The 20,636-nt window shown below is 38.9% G+C and overlaps 1 protein-coding gene across 39 annotated transcripts in view; it reads left to right on the top strand.

The window, feature by feature from the left end:
- The window catches only part of NRXN3 (neurexin 3), a 1,021,208-nt gene that overhangs the window by 898,611 nt on the left and 101,961 nt on the right, over positions 1-20,636 (top strand). For 15 of the 39 annotated variants that reach the window (XM_040600865.1, XM_040600867.1, XM_040600870.1 and 12 more), the window contains 2 exons: positions 5,250-5,339; positions 11,615-11,922. In XM_040600865.1, coding sequence (XP_040456799.1) covers positions 5,250-5,339; positions 11,615-11,922 — 398 coding nt within the window. Of the gene's footprint in view, positions 1-5,249; positions 5,340-10,249; positions 10,310-11,614; positions 11,923-20,636 lie in introns of all 39 variants that reach the window. The other 24 variants (XM_040600873.1, XM_040600874.1, XM_040600894.1 and 21 more) reach the window with 2 other exon arrangements.

Below are 20,636 nucleotides of genomic sequence, written 5' to 3' on the forward strand. Positions count from 1 at the left end.
GTTTAGAAATAAGTTTAATCGCATTAAAGATTGTTTATTTTGTTAAAGGGTCCAGGAGCAGAAAAGCACAACATCATCCAGGGTTGAATGGTTGTGGAAGGAAATTCTGCTTTGCCCAGTAGCAAATTTAAAGTGTCTCCCCTTGAACTGTTGCACTGTATCAAAAGCGTTTCCTGTGGGAACTGCTAATAGTGGTTAGCACAAGCAAATTTGTTTTGATTTTTTTCCCCCATTTTAGTTTGATCTAAATCGAAGATTATCAAAAGCTGAAGCTGGATGTGAACCTGATCTATTTGTCTGTATAGTCTATGGAGTAGGGATACAGCGGGCTCCAGAAAAAAACAAAACAAAACAAAACCAAAAATCCAGAAGACTGGCAATCTGTCGTATTTAAGCAGCAGGCTCTGATTTTTATGACTGAGGTGCCAGATTTTCCTGGGAGAAAGAGGGACAAATAAAAAAATAGAGCTCGTCTGCTAGATTCCTCTCCAAAATATTTAGTCCTCAGCAATATCTGTGGTATTCAAAATATTTTGAATGTTCAGGTTAAACAAGATTCAGGGATCCAGAAGATCTCAAAATGTTACCATTAAAATCCTTAAGGTCGTAAGAGCTTGAATGCTTATCAGTTTGTTGGAAAACTTAGGAGATGCGGTAGGATTTCTGTTAATTGTACAGATAAGTACTAAATGAAATAAAAGTGCTTTTTTTGATCCCAGTCTTCACAGAGTTGTATTTGGCTGTGCTTTAGAATTTTGCATCAGAAATGAGAAAAAATAGGTGGAAGAATGCATTTCTGAGGTATAGTTCTTTAGAAGAAGCTAAGTCCAGAAGCAGATCATAAGTCATATCAATATACAGGAATTTGTTATGCAGATGAAGGCAAAAGGAGGAAGTTTACGTTAAATGAGCCGTTTGTATTGGTACTTGTCTCATTTAAGCAGCTAGAACCTATGAGAGGAAAAATATTTTGTAAATCACAAGTAGCAAAACTAATCAACACAACTTTACTGTAACAAATTATATCCTGCAGACCTTTGAGACCTACACTGATTCTGAATGCACAAGAGCTATAGGATTAAATGTATTTTCTAAGATAATTTTAAATTGCTCTCTTAATCCTATGTATTCTACTCTGAAGTACAGCCTTGAATTGGAGCTGGACTCAAAGAGAAAAAAGAGGGGATCTAGATGCATTGTGTGAAGGGATTGTTTGAACATCTGTATCGTTCAGCTGTAGAAAGGCATTGCCTTGAGGCTACAATAGGATTGTTACCAAAAATTTCTGTGTATGAAAATGGGCAAGAATCCCCCTTAACCACACCCTGGGTCAGCTGCCAGGGGTCTAATGAGCTTGCTTCTTGTTGAACTTATGTTACTCTGTGTTGCAAACCGTGGTATTTCCTTTTTGAAATATCAAGTGCTGTGTTTATTTTTTTAAAGGACAATTCGAAGTCAATATTAATTATAATAACTGTATTGTTTTATTGATATTTAATGATTTTCCCAAGTGCTTAACAATGGAAAACTTGTTCTTCAACTCAATGTTGTAACTCAGTATATCAGTGAACACATTCTCATGCACATGTTTTTAAAAATCATTCTTACTAATGTCTGAAATAAAATTTAAAAACAAAACAAAAAAAGAACAGATCAGGTACTAATGTTGTAATTTAAACCTATTTGAATTTTCTAATGTCCTTCAATTTTTCATAGCTTTTAAAGGTATGATTTTTATACGTATTTTAATCTTGCTGAATATATCTGCCTAATAATAATAATAAAATTAAATTAAAACTGATTTTTTTAAAAAATAGTCTTTAAAGATGCGGTGGGGAATAGTTATCATTACTGGCTTTCTGGAAGGTCTCAGACTGTGTTATAAGAAACCCATTTTTCCCTGTCATGTCTCCTTTTATTGTCACACTTTCTTTTTACCTTAGTCTTGCTGGCCTGTTCTTGTCAGATGCCCTACTTACGAGAAATTTCAATCCACTGCCTTTTTTTCCCTGTCTACAGTCAGCCCTCCACACAGAGGAAGAAGCACTCCATGCCAGCCACTGGCTGACTCTCGTGCTCCCATGAACTGTGCATCATTCTTTATTCTGAAAAAAAAGATCTCATTGCAGCCAGCAAAAGGTTGCTTATGTACGTACCGAGTGAAGCCAGTGGAGTTTCTTGTTCCAAATAAAGTGTGTTGTAGAAGTTCTTTGGTACTATAGAAAGTGTTCTTGCCCATCGACATTAGATTTCAATGCACTCATCTAACCAGAAGTCCTTATTCAGAACACTGTAAAAACCAATACTCTATAGTGGGGAAAAAACTCCATTTCTACTGAAACTGTCTTTCTATATCATGTGCAATATATATGTAGTAGCAGACTGTCTCTAAGTGTTGAAGTCTGGGTTGACAGAGAGATTTATGAGTTCACAGAGAAATTTGGGTCTTGTGGTGCCGTTGAAACACCTCCTAAGTGTCTTTCATGACCTAGTACTCCTTTCCTACAGAAAGAAAAATATGCATACTGCCACGGACCAAAAATATCCTAAAGGAGATGCAGGATTTCTATGCATTTACAAGATTTAGCTGGTTTAGTGAAGGAGAGCGTGGATTAGTGTGTTGAGAGAAGGTCTAATGGATAAGCAGAATGCCTTGCTAACTGACCTTAGAAAAGGAATTGTTTTTGTAGTGAACTTGACTTAATTGCTTTTGTTTTCACTCTCCCCAAACCAGCAGGTCTGCTTCCCTGTCCAGTGAGTGTAAAATTCCCCAGGCTTAAGCGACTGGGAGAACCTGCAGGAAAGGGACCTCTCCTTTAGTTTAAAAAATTGGGAAAATAACTGACCTGTGTGACCCCAGCCTACATTAGTCATCAGCTTATTATTAATAAACAGATCAAAAATATTTTTTTTTGTTAATATTTCTGTCTCTTTAGGTGGGAGGCTTTTTTAGTTTTGTTATATTGCCTCAGCTGCTCTTTATATATTTTTTTTCTTAAATCCTGTATTGACCATGATTCAAATTTTATGTTTATCAGTCTGTATTCATGGAAGTACAGAACTGACTTTTGGTACTTTTTGTTGGTGCTAGTATGAATTATGAGCTCTGGGAATGTACTCTAAAGATAACTTCACGTCTGTGAGTGACTGCAAGCCACCACACTACATCTTTTAATATTATTTGATGAATGACTGACAGAGTGTGTTTCCAATATTTTATCTTTTCCTTCTAGTTTATCCAAGTAACCAATTGTACATGGCAGGTCTCTGAGGTGGGACAGAGAAACCGGTACACCTGTGTGTGTCAGCTAGTGTTTAATTAGATCTTTCTACAATGGGGAATAGCACTTTCCCACAATGAATCTGTTACGTGGAAGGAAAAAAGTAGATGACTTTCCAGGAAGGTGATAAGGAATCAGGCCAGTAAAGCTGCTCTGAAATGGTTTAGCTTTGTTTTATCTGTTGCTGTAAATAAACAGCAAGATTCCTAAATGTTCATCGTTACAGTCGGAGATATTAACCCAAATCCAAACTGCTGTTTTCCTTTCAGCTGGTTTTAAAGAGATGCGGATGATTATTTTTACGAATACCCCTAAAGATTAGGTCAGTGCTTTATGACATGTGAATCCTGTGGGCTTATAACGGGTGTGTTGCTCTAGTGCCTCTCACTGTTCCAGAAAGCCAGCAGTAACAAGCTGATGCTGGAGGGGATAGCTGTGGTCAGCAGGTACCTCGTACAGGCTGGCAGCACTTCGGAGCAACAATTCCCCAGTAAGGATTATCGAATGCGTGAGGCTTACCAGTCATACGGCTTGCAGTATGGAAGTGTCTGCTGGTGACTGGGTGAAGCATCTTGCCAGCTGTTAGTCATAGATTTTTTTTCATGGATTTTTTTTCCTTGGTGTGTCTTTGCACTGAAAAAAAGATTCCAGCCTCTGTCTCAGAAAGTAAGATAGATGTGAAGCCACGTTAGGTTATTTATGTGTGGGATTTTAAAAGCAGTACTGCAAATTGTGCAGAACTGTTGCTTACTCTTGGGCTGCCGTTTATTCAAAACATGTATTGGAGCACCACAGATCTACTGAACTTCTGTTTAGGGTAATATTACTTCAGTAAGCTGGGGGCTTACTCTAGTTTTCTACATTATAATGAAGTTTGTAAAAGACACACTCTTTTTACGCCTGACAGAAGAGTTTTTATAGAAATAATACATGAAGCAAAAACTGGAATGAGTCAGTAAGTGACTGTAGCTGAAGAAAATGAAAAAGCAGAATGATGGCACTTGTTTACTGTCACTCCTAACACCATCAAACTGAGCTGCTCCTTTCTGCTGGATATTGGCCCAACCCATCTTACCTGTACAACTTTTCAGCAGCCAGGGAATTTGAACAAAGCCTTTGTGTGAATCCTATTCCTCCCTGTCCTGTAGGAGTGGTAAGAGCTTTTCTCCAAACCACGCTTTACTGGATAGCTCTGCTATCCATCAGTGCGGAACAATGGAACTGCACTTGCCAGAATTTATATCTTGGGTAATTATTTCTGCTTTCATTTAAATTAGTTTCTAAGCCTCTGTTTTCTTCTGGCAACAGGCCCAAGTCTTTGGTAACTGGACACAAGCCTTCAGGTAGCCTTAATTAACAGCTCTTCCTCTTTTTTAAATTTTACTTCCCTTTTTTTCCTATCTACCTACTCATAGGGTTTTTTTAAACTTCTACTACCTCTTTCCAGCGTAGATTTCTTATAAATTCTTCCTTTTTTTTTTTTCCTCTTTATTGGGTTTCTACTCCTAACACGTCTTCTGCTACTACAAGAAGGTTTTTTATCTAAGTACTACTAACTGTGTGTTGGTGTGACTGACACAGTGCCTTGTCCTCATGCAATCAGATCTGGAGTCTGATCAACATGGTTTAGCTCATGGCACTGAGTTCACACAAGGTCTCATGTCCCAAACAAATTACACATGCCTTCTAACTGATTTGGATAAACAAATACTCCGAGGAGAATCTGAGATATGGTTTTCATAGGATTTAACTTTTCTGACCTTCCAGAACCCCAGGCAACTGGATGTAGAACTATTCTCCACTTTACTAAAGATACATCTCTCTCTTTTCAAATATATATTTGTACGCACACATACACTTATTTTTTTATAGCTAAATAAGGTCATAAAAAAAACCAAAAATCTAGGATGTTTTAACTATTTCATTGACTTTTCAGATTGTTTTTAAGCTGTTTTTTAAACTTTAAAGGCAACACTGATAGTGAACGGTTCCAAATGGTAAAACAGAAAATCCCCTTCAAATATAACCGGCCCGTAGAGGAGTGGCTGCAGGAAAAAGGTAACAGTCATTAAAACGTTCATTTTAAACCCATTTGATTCTAAACCCTCATTTTTAAAGCCTGCAAATAAATGTTCTTAAATGATAATCGCTTGCTGCATAAATGACTGTTTTAATTTTCATTATAATTTGTGTCAGCTTCCACCTGCCATATGTTGATAAATCATGCTATAATACATTGCTATTAAAATGCAGTTAAAGGGACAAAATTCTAAGCTTGCTATAACAGTAATGACAAACAAACAAGCAAAAATTCAGGAGACATTTTCTAAAAAACCAAAACAAAGAGCAAAGAGCAACAACATGTATTATGGCAATTTAACCACTGCATGATTTTCCTATTTTGATTTGGTTTTAAACTACATTTATATCTTTATTATCAAAGTTTTATGAAAAATATTTCAAACCTATTTGTTAAACCAATTCCTGTAAGTTTGGTTTGGGTTTGTTTTTTTTTTTTCCTCATTAGCCTGATTAGCACTATGGCTGTGTATTTCCTATTTGTATTAAGATAATTAAACAATTTTTTAAAATGTTGTAAAGAAAATTTTTTTAACATTTTCATTTAAACTACAATGAGGAAGACAGAGAAAGATGATTGTTCTGTTTCTTTTATGCTATGTCTGGAGTACAGCTGGAACACTGAAATGATACATGTGTCTAAGTTATCAGTCCAATTCTTCCCTTATTTAATCTCAGGCAGCTCTACCTGATTTTGGGGGTTTGCCGGGAGTAATTGGCCTCAGTTCTGCACAAATCTTGTTAACGTGCATAAGTCCAGCTGGCTTGAATGAGAGTTCTGCATACACTCTGTGACCTGTTGAAATGGGACTTGCACCAGAACAGTATTTTTATTTTTTTTTAATCAGGAATTTGGATGGGGAGAAAAATCTCCAATGTAGAGTCCATTCCAAAGCCTGTTGAAGGTAACAGAATAACTCTTACTGATTTCAGCAGGGTTTGGACTGGGCTCTTGGTGTTAAGGTGAAGCTTAAGTCAGGAAGATCTCCCTCTACACTAAATTGGTGTTTTAAAAAATAAAAATACCCCACTAACTCATTCCTTGCCTTGACATCTAGAAAAAACAGAACACAATCTTCTCTTGTTTCCTCTTAAGAAACTACTGCTGATAAAAGGGGATGACCTTTGAACTCAGCTCTTGCATTTTCTGTGCTGACATAGGCTATGGTGGTTAACAAATTTTCTAAGAGGGAAAACCATTGTTTTGTAGGTTTGAAAAAATATAATTTATGATCTGCTTCAAGCTTCTGTCCTCAGCTGAATTAACAAATTGATTTGGTTCGTATGAATTTAAGTTAAGGACACAAAGGATGTGGCTGACCACAGTCAAAATATTTTTATGTGAAGCATCTGATCCTGCAAAGTGTTGTGCACACTCAGTTCCTGTTGACTTCAATAAGAGCTGGCAGCGTTGCCCACTTTTCAGGTTCGGTCTACAACAGTGTAATGTTTGTAACTAAAGCTAAAGTATTTGTGAAAGTAAGACTAAAATATTTGTGTAACAAAAACAAGTATTTTTTTTTGACCACCAGGGTTTTATAGAACAGTTAATTCAGTGAAATTGTAAATAAATTTCAAGATAAAGGTATACAGAAAATGCTTATTGAGTCTCAGTGGGTTGCCCTGTTAACTTACAAGACCAAACTAAAATAAATAAATAAAGCTTAACACTAAAAAGAGGATAATTTTGATAAGTTTGTATTGCTAAAGTCCCTTTAACACTAAAGACAATGATTGCCTCGATTTTGTTAAAAGAGATGCATGTTTAATACCTTGATGCAATTCATGTGCTTGAGAAACCCACCTTCATTTTCTTTTGTGGTTTTGATTTTAGTCTTTGGGGTTTTCTTTTTTGGTTTTCCACCAGATTTTTCATTTTATGTCACTGTTGCTCCAAGTTTAAGCTTATAAGCATGCCAAGGCACTTTCATTTTTAAGTCATCCTGAAGTTTTGAACTGAAGTCTACCTTTCGTGGATATTGATGCTTTGTTAAAAGACAATCACATGTGCATAGGGTATAAAAAAGACAAGACCGGAGCATTCAGACATTCCCAAAGCACTATATTTTTTTGAGCTAGAAGGGTAGGGCCATGTTTTCACTAAAATGAAAGGAAATTAAGTCTTCACACTTTGTGTTAGGGAATGATATTGTGCAGTGTAACACCTGAGACAATATAGCTTTTTTCCTTCATTCCAAACTAGATAGACGATTTCAGCAACTTAGATACCACTCACATGAAAAAAAATACTAAGAACAAATAATTGACCTAGCTGTTCACCAACCTGCTCATCCATCTGGTCATCCATCCAGCAATTAATGTAACGCGGAAACCTTCTGTCAGAAGCCTTTATAAAGATGATGAGAGAAAGGGTAGCTTGCTATCAAAATGGAACAAGATGAACTGATGGATGGAGGAATAGATAGATTCATCAAAAAGATAGCACATAGAATAGCTGTCTTGCCCACATGAGTTCTTGGCTTGTGTGATTTAAGATGAAACACTTTTTGGTTGACATTTTTGAATGCCATAGATTTGGTCTTCCTTTGGTAACACTGTTCCATTATTCATAACAATGAAATAGTTCATTCTTGGAAAAGAAATATAACCCAACGTCTTTCTGGAGTAGCATCATTGCTGGGTTTAGGATTTTTTTTTTTTTGTGGTTTTGTTTTGGGTTTTTTTTAGAATTTTATAGAACAGTTTAAAATATTTTCAAGAGGAGCCCAGATTTAAAATCTTGAATTATATGAGTAATTAGCAAAATATTTAACATTTAAAAAAAACCAAAACCATATTAACCTCACTGAGATTATGTATGTGAGTAAAAGAAGTATTAATCCTAAATTGTTCAACAAGTAGTCTTAAAACCAGCAGATTTCCTTAGCAGAATACATGGTGTCTGCTAAGGCACAGATGTTACCTATTCTGCAACTGGATGACCTAATACAGATCCAGAAGCATCTCATCAAAAGGACTGATCCTAGAATTGCTTAATTCTTCAAATCTCTCTTACTTACACGTGAAGTCTCATTGATGGAAGTGACTGCACTGTTGAAGCAAGAGCTATTAATGTGAATTAGGATTTGCAAAACCAGACCCAAAATCTCTCCTACTGTTGTAGAAAAGTTGCACTTCAGTAAAATTTCTCTGTTTTTAATTGATATTCATTATTCCAAATGAAGAAGTCAATGAGAGAGCAAACAAAGAAATGAGAGCTTGAGCTATACAGAATATTTATGAAACACCTCAAAAACTTAAAATGTGCTCACCATTGTTCTTTAGTATGACACTAAAATAGCAGGAGGAAGAATTCACTATGGAAAAAAGCCCCTGTAAGTCCGCAACCCTTACACACCTGGTAGAATTTACTAATGTAAACAGTTCCTCAGTAAAACTCAGTGGCCAAATAGATTTTACTTGGGTGAAGTAAGGGCTTCAGATCCATATGATCAAAAGAATGATCAGAAGAGACCGACAGCGGCAGAGTTAAGGGTATATTCTCTCAACAGTTTTCTCTCATTCCATATACATTTCCCTGTTGTCTTTATTCATGCGTGCGTACACCATTGTAAAATGAAGAATGACGAGCGACAGTCCGTAGGTGACTCCAACAAGTGATTGTTCTTTTAGCAAACACAGTCCTAGGACCACTGCTGTCTCCAGCATTAACCATATGGTGCAGTGCATGAATCCTGGTCTGGAAGACCACTTCACAAGCAAGGCAGACCCCAAAACATGCAGTCAATGCTCCTATTTTACTGCGGTGGGGCCACCTCCTTGGTGTACACTCTCTTTCAGCATTATTAGACACAGATGAAGGCCTAGAAATACAGTCATGATCTCTTTTTCAGCCCTAATATACTAACTCCTCATTCTTGAAAGTAAAGTGAGAGATGTGACAGGGATGTCTAATGCTGTGCTGTGAGCTTGGGTTAGAATAGATGACATCCTGAAGGAAGTCGTCATGCTCCAGTAAAAGGGAGGGAACCTGTTTTCTATCCTGGCTTGGGGAGCACTCCTGGCTGGGACAGAAAAAAATCTCCTTCCTCATCATTGCCCACCCTTTTTCCTTTTGGTAAAAGATGAAAAACATACAGTATTGATTTAAAGGGAGAAAGAGTGGAAATGGAAAGCTTTGAATAGTCAGTACCTTCCCTCCATTTTCAGGGATAACATCTCAGTATTGGTGGAATAACTCCCTGTTCTTCACGTCTACCTTTTGGCACTCCATCATGAGTGAGGGTGAGAAGGAAGGAACAGTAGCAAGTGAAATGTCTGGGTACGCAGGGGCAGGGACAGCACATAAATAAATACAGTACGAGAGGGAGGGGCCGTGTGAGGAGAAGGGAAGGGGGTGTAGTAAAGAGCTGACAGCGTATCCATAAAAAAAATCCAAAGCACAACAGTGCCATTCCATCTAGCTCAGACAGGAGCTGGGCTGACGATATTGACATTGGATCCGGTTTTCCTCCTAGATGAGAGGAAAGGCTCTGTTTACATGCTGAGGATGTGTGGCTTCAGTGCATGTTTGTTGATGTTTTAATAGACATACGTTGCCCCTGGTAAGTTTAAAACCTTCTGAGATGCAGAATATTGCATCAGGTGTTTCAACACTTTCCAGGGGAAGGATATCCTCCATTTTTATTTCTCATTTCTTCATCAATGCGGTTACCCAACCCTGATCAAGTCCTAGTGTTTCATTTATACATCTGTGGGTGAGGAGCACCAGGGACGTGCAGCCCACCTCCACATGTCCATATGTTACACCTCTCCATACACTTTTTGCTTAGTTAGCTAGGGCCGTCTTTGGGGACAGGAACTCCTTTCAGATACATTTCTTCTCTTGTCCCCGTTCTCTTCCCCATGGTCCATCCTGTCACCATAAGATGATGCAACACCGCATCACCACTTGACTTCAAGACCCGTCACGACGACCACCAAAATTGGTGAGCCCCCCCTTGTATTTTGATCTACTCTAACCACTGGCTGCGAAGGAGTGAGCAGTGGGTTATAGGCTGTGCTTTGCTACGTGGTGGCATTTTGCACCTCTCATCAGGGTTGACTAGAGAGAGAACGTGGTGAGTGAGAACTGGGGAGCGGGAATGGGATGGGAACATGTGTTTCAAACTTCATAAAAATGGGAAACTACATAGATATTTGAATGATGATTGACTTGATAACCTTTCTGCGCTCTGCCCAGTCTGGTTGTCTGTTAATTGAACAGATTCCAGGCGGCGTGCCTCTAATCTTCTGAGTAACAGTGAAATTATAGGCACTGCCTTTGCACTGTGTGAAGTAATTTATTTCTTAACATAGTCAACCTAGTGCAGCCTGGGACATAAGCAGTATTTATAGAACGGTCCAGGCTGAATGTGATTTGTGTGTCCTGCAAAACGAGGTGAATTGGCAATTGTTGCTAGATTTATTTTTAATAAATATATTTTTCATTACATATGATATTGGACCACTCCTAACACTCAAGGTGTGACCTTGAGTAAACCTCTCAACCTGCCTACATATGAATTTCACTGTCTGTAAGAGGGGAGTCACATGTAAGGCATTCTGGGGCTTAATCATCTGAAGCACTATGTTATCCTCATTATTTCAAAATCTTTGCTCTTTCAGAGACATCAGAAATGTTTGCATTCAGTGTTTCTTGGGTTTAGATATGTGAGCCTTCACAACACAATATTCATAGCTGGAAGATCATGACTGATCCTGTCTTAAGATTCACACACAATCTTTATATCACCATCAATTTTTTCCAATGTTTTACTGCGCTTAAGCCACCCCTTAAAAGCTTTGCATTATTAGAAGTGGCTTTATGAGTTAATCCCATCCTTTGACCAGTCAAAATAGGTTTGCTTATGAGGTAAACCCTGACAGGAACTGCAATCTGAATTGATAGTAGTAAAATAGCCACATATTGAGCCTTATTTGTAGTTTTCAATGGATCCAACTCTAAAAGAGTGGGTTCAAATTTCTGACTGAGTCAAAGCTCCTCCAGAGCTTTGATGTGTGAGTGGATGCTGAAATATGAGGTTCAGTTTTAGCTGGTTTTGCTTTCAGGTTAATCTTCCTTATGAATAAGCTTTAGGCAGTACTTTTCTGTACTGTATTTCTACAGTCATCATAAACGCTACCAAGAATGAATCTACCTCTTTGTTGTCCATCACTTCTGGCCAGGACTCAATGTAAGATGCAAAACAAAGGAAATGTCTGGCAATAATGTTATTCACCCCCTTCACTAGGACGACAGTTAACGATCTTCAACACCCAGGCGCAAATAGCCATAGGAGGGAAGGACAGAGGGCGTCTCTTCCAAGGCCAGCTCTCCGGTCTCTACTACAATGGCTTGAAAGTGCTGAATATGGCAGCAGAGAACAACCCCAACATCAAAATCAACGGAAGCGTCCGACTTGTTGGTGAAGTCCCTTCCATCTTGGGAACAACGCCCACAACCTCCGTGCCACCAGAAATGTCTACTACAGTCATGGAAACCACAACTACGATGGCCACCACTACAACCCGAAAAAATCGTTCACCACCCAGTATCCAGGTGAGTCAATTAGTCTTTTGCATTTCCTTGGGTTCTTGATCGGTCTTTTGTTTCGCTGCTTACTTGTAAGTTCATGGGAGCCATGTTCCCTGAGTCATGCTCCATGGAACTCTTTTTTTTAATGATGTTGTACAGGGTAAACCACCACAAAATGTTGTCCACCTGTGTTGGCGAACAAACAGCTGGGTGAATTATTATGGCACACGCGTGTGATAATGGGGACAGATTTTGCTTCAGTTCTAGTGCAAACCCATTTATATAAGGAGGATTGCCCCAATGTGAACACAAACATGATTTTAACTTTGTTTCCACAGTTTCGTATGTGGGGAAACATATCCCTAAGAGAGTTAGAAAGCTTAATGGGGGATGGGTGTATGGTTATTTATGACAGTATATGCTGCAGCAATGGTGAAGTTCATAATGGGGAGAAAAGCAATGGAGCATTACTTCAAGGTAGAGCCATTTCTCATTTTCCTTTTGTAGCCTTCCTGTAGGAAATGTTAAAGGAACGCTATCAAGATCAGTTTCTTGCAAAATGTAGGTATTCCAACATAGAGCCGTTCCAATATCTTTGGTAAAAATCATTCCTACAAAATAAATGCATTTCAGATGTTCTGGCTTAATTGTGCCAATGTAGTGTTTTGAGTCCTAAAAATGCAGTGGGTTTGGAACTACTCATGTGACAGCCAGAATATGGTACTGATTAGAAATAAACACCTTAAATTGCCTCTTCTTGTCTGTGCAATCTGAGCAGTGAATCAGATTTTGAAAACTATTTATTTCAGTGGCATACTATCAAGTTATCAACTGGGATGAAACAGTTGTTTTAAAATCTTTACGTCAGAATCTCATTCTATATAAATTGACAGCAGCATATATTGGCTGAGACACTGGCGAGTGCTTATTGATCAGAATGTCCCTTTATTAAAACTCCAGAGAAAGGTATATTATTGTGTAGAAAAAAAAAAAAATTTCATCTCCTTCTCTGAAACAAATTCTGGTGCTTGGGACAGAAGACCTTCATGAAATCAAGGACTTTGAAATCTCTAATGATGCAAGTTGCGTGCCTGCTTTCTGACTGCTTCAGAAGGTTTAATCAGTTATTGATTGGTTTTGTGTATATATGTGTGTCCATACTCTTTTTTTTTTTTTTTTTTTTATCTAGTCCTGGTCACTTAGGATGAGAAAACACAAAAACCACCCTCTTACTTATGTAGGAGGTCAGGCCACACCTGGAGTATTGTGTCCAGTTCTGGGCTCCTCAGTACAAAGGAGAGATAGAGAGAGTCCAGCAAGACACCTCTAAGATGGTTAAGGAACTGGAGCATCTCTCCCATGAGAAAAAGCTGAAAGAGCTGGGCCTCTTGGAGAAGAGAAGGCTCAGGGGGAATCTTATTGATGCATACAAATACCTGAAGAGAGGGTGTAAAGATGACAGTGGTGCCCAGTGACAGGACCAGAGACGGGGGGGGGGGGGTTGGACCAGGTGACCTCCAGAGGTCCCTCCCAACCACAGCCATTCTGTGATTCTGTGAGGTACCTCTGGCTGCAGCGGAATTGACAACTATTAGAGTAATTAATTCCAAGCTAAAGTTTAACATTGGTCCCTTTGATACTCTGTAAATCCAGTTGCAGCAGGACTGGGATTAACTGAGTTATTAGCTACAAACACCCAAGAGGTGATTTATAAAGCCTCAGCTAAATGAGGGGAAATTAACCCAGGTTTGGTCATTGTTTGTAATAAACTTTGAAAGTCTTACAGTTCCTTCTCCCCATCTAGCTGTAATTTTAGAGGAGATCTGTATGATTTCATCTCCAGAAGGATAAAATCTGTGGCTCTGATCCTGCTCTTGTTAGTTTTTTGGAGATTTTCTATACTTTATAAAGGCAGCAGAACTGCGTTTAGCTATAACAGTGTAATGGAGTGTAGCAGTGGACCTTTGTGGGCTGGATCAAGCTGGAAATGACCCTGGCTTACTTGAAGAGGAACTCGTCCAGAAAGCTTTCTGCCTAGCCTACATGGCAGTTCAGCCAGCCTTTAGAGACCACTGTGTGCTGAAAGAGCATCAAGAAGGTTTAATAAAATGTCAAAGTGCTTCTAAAAACATAGTTAGAGCAGAGATTTCCTGGATACACATGCACCACAACAAATGGCCTCATCTTAGCTGATATTAAAGCAATAACTCTTTGACACTTCATGCTACCCACTGAAGGAAAGATAAAGGTCAATATGTACCTCCATTACAACTTTCTGCATTTCAATATCAGGCCATTTTATTGCTGTCGCAGCACAGATGGCTTGCCTTTCTTCCTTACTGTTGATAGAATTTGATTCTGTCAGCTTAAGTTGCGTTATTTGTGCGATGAAAGTGAGAAGAAATTGTCTTTTTCTGTTTGGGCAGTATCTCCAGCTGTGGTTTTCAGATGCCTAATGGTTATTTTGTCTCGCTTGTGTTCAACATCACCATTGTCAAGCCTGCTTACAATTTTAGATCTAAGTGGTGGAAAAATCTAATAGAACAAGTTTGTTCTTTGGGGAACGTAAAATATAGCTACCTGAGGCTATGAGCGGTACAAATACAGTTAGTTATTACCTTGCTCCAGCTTCCTCTTCTCTTTTCTGCTCAGAAATAAACAATTTTTCTTCCCTTTCAAGGCAGTTCACAGTTTAGTCTCTTCTCTCCTCATTCTGAACAGCACAATCCAAGCATTTTTTTTGCTCACTTAGTTTGATCACAACAATCCGTCTGCTTCCTGGTACCATCCACCAAGCAACAGCAGGTTATTTTTCCGATCCCATTTAAAGTCTCTGTTCGTCACGATGCATGCCAAAAAGTTGTCAGAGGTGAGGCTGGCGATGGTCTAAAGGCAGCTGTTTATCAAGCTGATCAATGTTGTCACATTTTTTTGTTTTATTGTCCATTTTTTTGGATCCATGTGTGATACCTTGTTTTATGCTTAGACTGTGTAGTCCTTGGGTTCAAAATGCGCTGTTCAATCTGCATGCGTGTACTGTTTCGCACAGAAGCGTTTTGGCCCACTGTAGTAATACCAGGCATGATACAAGTAAAAGCAAAGCATCTAATGCAAAATAGCAAGTATTGGAATAAAGAATTATTATTACTACTGTATTAGAAGTATCTGTGGTATTTTTATTACTCATTTTCACATGTAAGTAACTAAAACTTCTCCTTTTTGAAATGCATATAAAGCTTGTGCAGAATATCAAGTCTGTAATCCCAAAGTGATACAAAATCCAGGGGAATTTCACTAGGATTTAGATTTACACATCACTTGTTAAGGAAGTACAGAAGATCATGATAACTTCAAAGAGTTCAATTATTTGTAACATACACCATGATACCTCCTGCAGTTAGATAGTCTGAGTACTGCCAGAAGTATTTTAGAGCACAGTTAGATTAAAATAGCTGGGAAAACGAAGTGCTTTAAAAAATACACAGTATATGCACAGACCAATGACATGCTTTTCAATCTGTGAAGATCCCAAACATGAGATATAGTCTTGTACAAATGACCAAGACAAAGGGAATTGAGAGAAAAATATTACTGGAAATAGCCGGTGGCAATGATATTAGCATTTAAAATGTCTGTAACTTCATTTTGTTTTAAAATTTATAATAGCGTTTCTGCAAGGCAGTGAAAGTCAGATCAGTGGAGGATAGGCAGGACTGGAGCGAGAAACAGTGGAGATGTGCCACTGTATGCTGTACTGGTAGGAAGGTTTCTGTGGTTCAGATAGCCTTCAGAGAGACCTTGAAGGAAGAACAAGAGCTGACCTTCTTCTGTTAACTGAAAATAAGGGAGAAAAAGGAGTTTCGCATCATGTTTGTTTCAGTGAGTCGCAAACGGGGCTTGTGCTCTGCTGCCCCTGAGTAGAACCACTCATGTGTCTTCCTCATGCATGGTTTTGTTCTGGATTTAAGTACGGTCTGTTCAGAAGGGACATGTGTTGTACTAAATTCCTGCTCCTGGTCTCAGGGACCTGACAGACCAGACTCTTCTGTGACAACAGCATCCTCTCTGGGACTTCTGCTTTGCCATGCTGCCCTACAAAGGCCTCGAAGACAAGCGGCTAGCTTTCTGGTGTGGGACACCAGAAACCATGTTGTACAGGCTGCTGTTAGAGGAGGGTCACCGTACTCTGCCATGTCTTATTCTTGCAAGGCTTCCACATTTCTTGCAGGGTTACTTTGTTAGTAATTGTTAAAGTCCTGCAATCCCACGTGCCCCTATTTCCTGATTTAAAGAACAGCTTCAATTATTAGTGAAGTAGTTCAGGGGTTTCCTGGGTTTGGGAGACTTCTGTGAAAACAAGTTGACATGACACTCATTCTCTTGGCTTCTGCTTCCTTGTCAGCTGCTTATGTGCTCAAAATTTAGTGAGTCACTGCTCAAAGCTTTTTGAGAGACTCTCCATATGCTCTCGTGTAGTGCATTCTGTCCAGTTCACAGCTAGGTCATTCAGTTTCCAAATGATTTGTGTAAAGATATCTTTTAAGTTCATTACTAAGTAAAGCTAGCTTAGAAGAGCATGCGTGGTGTTACAAGAGTCTTCCATTCAAAACACGTTGAGTTCAGCAAATCCAAGATATGATTCTAGCTGTTGTGTGGGTCCTTAATGAGAACTGCTCCAGATAAGCTTCTGGGGGCCCGAGGACAGGCCCCTGGTATGTCTGTCCTATGACGTGGGGGGCTGGCGTCCCAAGACCACTATCATAGACATTTTGCTGTGAAAAAGAGATCAAACCATTCTGGGAGGACAGATGGACTTCTGGTTATGCGCTGCATGAGGAACCAGAAACTGTGTGCCCTGTTACATATCCAGTGCATGCCTCAGCTTCTTGAGATGACGATAATGGCACTTGCCAAACTGTTCAGGCTGTAGCTTGGAGGTGATGAGAATAAATTCCTTGTGGAAGTTTTCAGCTATGATCTCAGAGCCATAGAATGACAATGTTTAAAATACAATATGCAGAATGTTCTCTCTAAAGAACAGAAAAGGGCACCTGCCCATTATCTGTATAGAGAGTCTAGCCCACTGGTGTGGCTCGGAATAAAGTTCTCAACCTTTTATTTTAACCATTAGGCTTTCCAGCCTTCTAACTGTGTTTTCTATTGAGGGTCCAATAATCTTGATTAATGTCTTTCCATAACGTGCAGCTCCAGGCTAAATCCTTTCTTACAGTGTATATCACAAAAGAAAATAACACAGAAGATTTGTCAGTCTAATTAGACTTTCACTGTCAGCTAAGACAAATAAAATTGGCTCACCCATGGTCTTGCCTAGGTACTTTCTTTTAGAGTCATAGATAATAATTTGGGGGGGAAAGAAATTGGCCTTTAATTTAGTTTTTGCTTCTTATAAGTCACTAGTGACAATTTCATCCCAAGACTGCAAAGCTCTAATGAAAAAAGAGCTTTTGATGAGTCTCTCCTTTAAAGACTGACTTCATTGGCCCATTGGTACTGCTGCGAATAACGCAGTCTCGCTCTCATCTCTCCTTTTCTCCTTCTTCCTTAACTATTTTTTCTTAAAGAGACTAAAGCCCCCAACCTGTACCATCTTTCAGAGTGGGACCCTTTCTACTGCACTACAGTCTTGTTGAGTGAGATGGTAAAGTTGCATTGCTGCAGTGGAATCATAAAATGGTATTTACTTATTCAAAGTCACATTTCTTCTGTGATGATTATACAGTAATGGGGTTTGGGCAGAGAAAGAAAGCACAGTTTGGAAGCAGGAATCTGAATGTGGGATAGAAAATTTTTATGCAAACTATCGTTCATGTAGGTTACAGAGTGATTAATTCAATAATACCAAATGACCCCTAAATACTTCACGAGTGTGTAGTACAGAAATAGGTGTAGTGCACATTAAAATACAGAATCTTGTGTGTGTAATGTAGTAGCTACCTAGCCAGAACTGTGTATGTGATGGGATAATGTTCTGTACGGGAAAGAGATCAAAACATCCTCCAAGTTTTAACTTCTTATTAAATGAGAGAGTGGTGTGGTGTGTTTGAATTATCTTTATTGGTGTAGTGTTCGGGATACTCAAATGACCTATGAAGCTCATGTAATCTAAAGTATAATGCTATATTTTCATTATTTCATTCGCTATCTGCAGAAGACAGGTGTGCTGCGCTTCTGGAAGTGCCGCAGTGAACCAGAAGCTCAGTAGCCATCCTAAAAGAGAATGTGATTTTACTGTAGTATTATTTTTCCAGCCTACGCTCCCAAGTGCTGACAAATACCGATGATGGAAATAAGCTCAGCCTTGTATTTCTGCTAAGCACAATTACAGTAATAAAGAACATTGTATTTGTAAAACAGCTCATGCATATGCTGGTGTATGCTGTCATTTGTTGACATTATCACCAGCGATATTTGAACATTTAACTTAGTAACCATTGTCAGCTCCAAATGGAGACTACTCTTTTGTGACTCCAGGGGAGGGATTTGATTGAATGTGTGTGGCAAACACAAGTTTGCCTCAAGTTGATGCATAGTATGATTTCTCAAAATATAGCTTACACTCTCATTCTTTCATAACCTGTTTTTAAATAATAGCATTGTCAAGTAGTCACTTCAGCCACTCCTCTGTGTGTTCTGCTGGGACACACATCATCTTTTTATTTCTTCCATCTAACAGTTTACAGAAGGCCCGAGTTAGCAGATCCATTTCTATAAGGGTTGAGTTTACATTGCCTTTAATCAGAACAGTCATTCAGGATTTGCAGCAAAATCTCAGCTGATGTTTTTGAAACACGTACCCAGTTCTGTTCTACTGTGAATTTTGGAGGTGAAGATTTGGCCCAGCATATGAAGTGGGTGGGGGGGGGTGGGGGGGGTGGTTTAGCACTTTTCTAGAAATTCAGCACATGTTTATGAATTTTTTTATCTTGATCAAGAACTTACTGAAATATTTGCTTGATTTGAGGTGTCCTTAAAGCAAGCCCTTTTGTGTAATGAAAGGATAAGAAGCTGTAACATCCTGATTTTGGCTGGGATAGAGTTAATTTTCTTCCTAGTAGCTGGTAAAGTGCTGTATTTTGGATTTAGTAAGAGAATAATGTTGATAACACACTGATGGTTTTGTTATTGGAAAGTAGTGCTTACCCTAGAGTCAAGGACTTTCCAGTTCCCCATGCTCAGCCCGTGGGCAAGTGCACAAGAAATTGGGATGAGACAGAGCCAGGACAGCTGACCTGAACTGGCCAAAGTGATATCCCATACCACAGAGCATCGTGCCCAGTATAGAAACTGGGGGGAGTTGGCTGGGAGCTGCTAGTTGCTGCTCAGGGACTGGCTGGGCATTGGTCAGCAGGCGTGAGCAACTGCCTTGGGCATCACTTGTTTTTTATTCTTTTGGCTTTTATTCCTTTCTCTCTCTCTCTCTCTCCCCCCTTTTCATTACAATTTTTGTTGTTATTATTATTATGTATTTTTATTTTATTTCAATTATTAAATTATTCTTATCTTAACCCACAAGTTTTACCCTTTTCCCAGTTCCCCTCCCCATCCCGCTGGGGTGGGTGTGCAGAGTGAGCGAGCGTCTGCGTGGCACTTGGTTGCTGGCTGGGGTTAAACCATGACATGTAATAACAACTGTAGTAAACTGATACCTACCTTCTGCAGGCAAGGAGGCATACATTTCTTGGAAAGTGCCCTTAATAACATCAGTATGTACTTTTTTATTTTCTTCAGGGCACAATATCCCTTTGTGTATTAAAACATGTCATTTGCCCTGCCAAAAAGGATTCTTGAAAGTCACGTGGAAGATTATTTTCAAAATCTGATTAATGGAGTACTCAGGAACTGAAGCTACCATAGTTGACCATACATTTGATCACAAGCCAAATGAAAGAATAGGACGAGTGTGTTCTAGGGCAGTTTTGCTGCAACAATATATGATGAAGAGATCCAATACTGCAAAAGCAACTGCTTAGAAATAAATGGAGTAGAATCAATGGTTATAGCTCAAATATAGTTGGAGGATTAGCTCACGTTTTGTTATAGCATATCTGCTCTGATGGCTATTTATATACTTCAGGGAAATGCCTAGAAGCTGCAGTCATTGCCAAAATAATTCCAGAGCATATAGTTGCATATTATTTATTTGAGATTTTTTTTTTTTTTTTACAAGGCTGGCTGAGAGTTTGGAATGTACGTCTTATCTTTCCTAGCTCATATCTGAGTGAATGTGCAGAAATTAGAAACACATCCATGCTGTTGTGACAGACCCGCTTTCTGAAACCATCTAATTAATGCCTTGGGTTTTCTGTAGAATGATGGTGGTGTTAACTAGCAGAAACAGAAGGATTTCTGCTAGTTTCTTTTTCGTCTGTGGGATGAGTCGTCACTGATTTGCAAGATATGTCTGTCACAGTACACTTCTTAAAAGTAGCGATTAGCAAGACAGGCTATGCAACCACCAATCCTTTCTCTCCTCCCTGAGATGGCATATGAGTAGGCGGGATGTTGTTAATTTTGATTGCAAAATTCTGTTCTATTGCATTCTGAAAGACAAGAATTTGTTTCCACAAATTTTCAATACAAAAATAAAGCCAAAGCGGCAAGGAATTGGATTTCAGTTCTCTTGGTATTGCATGGGATGCAAATGATCCCCTTCTTTCTTATATTACATATCTGGGGGAAATTTGGTCCTGTTGGCTTTTCACAGTTAAAATGACTCT

This window comes from Falco naumanni, chromosome 7 (genome assembly GCF_017639655.2).
Source record: "Falco naumanni isolate bFalNau1 chromosome 7, bFalNau1.pat, whole genome shotgun sequence".
NCBI classification, from domain to species: Eukaryota; Metazoa; Chordata; class Aves; order Falconiformes; family Falconidae; genus Falco; species Falco naumanni.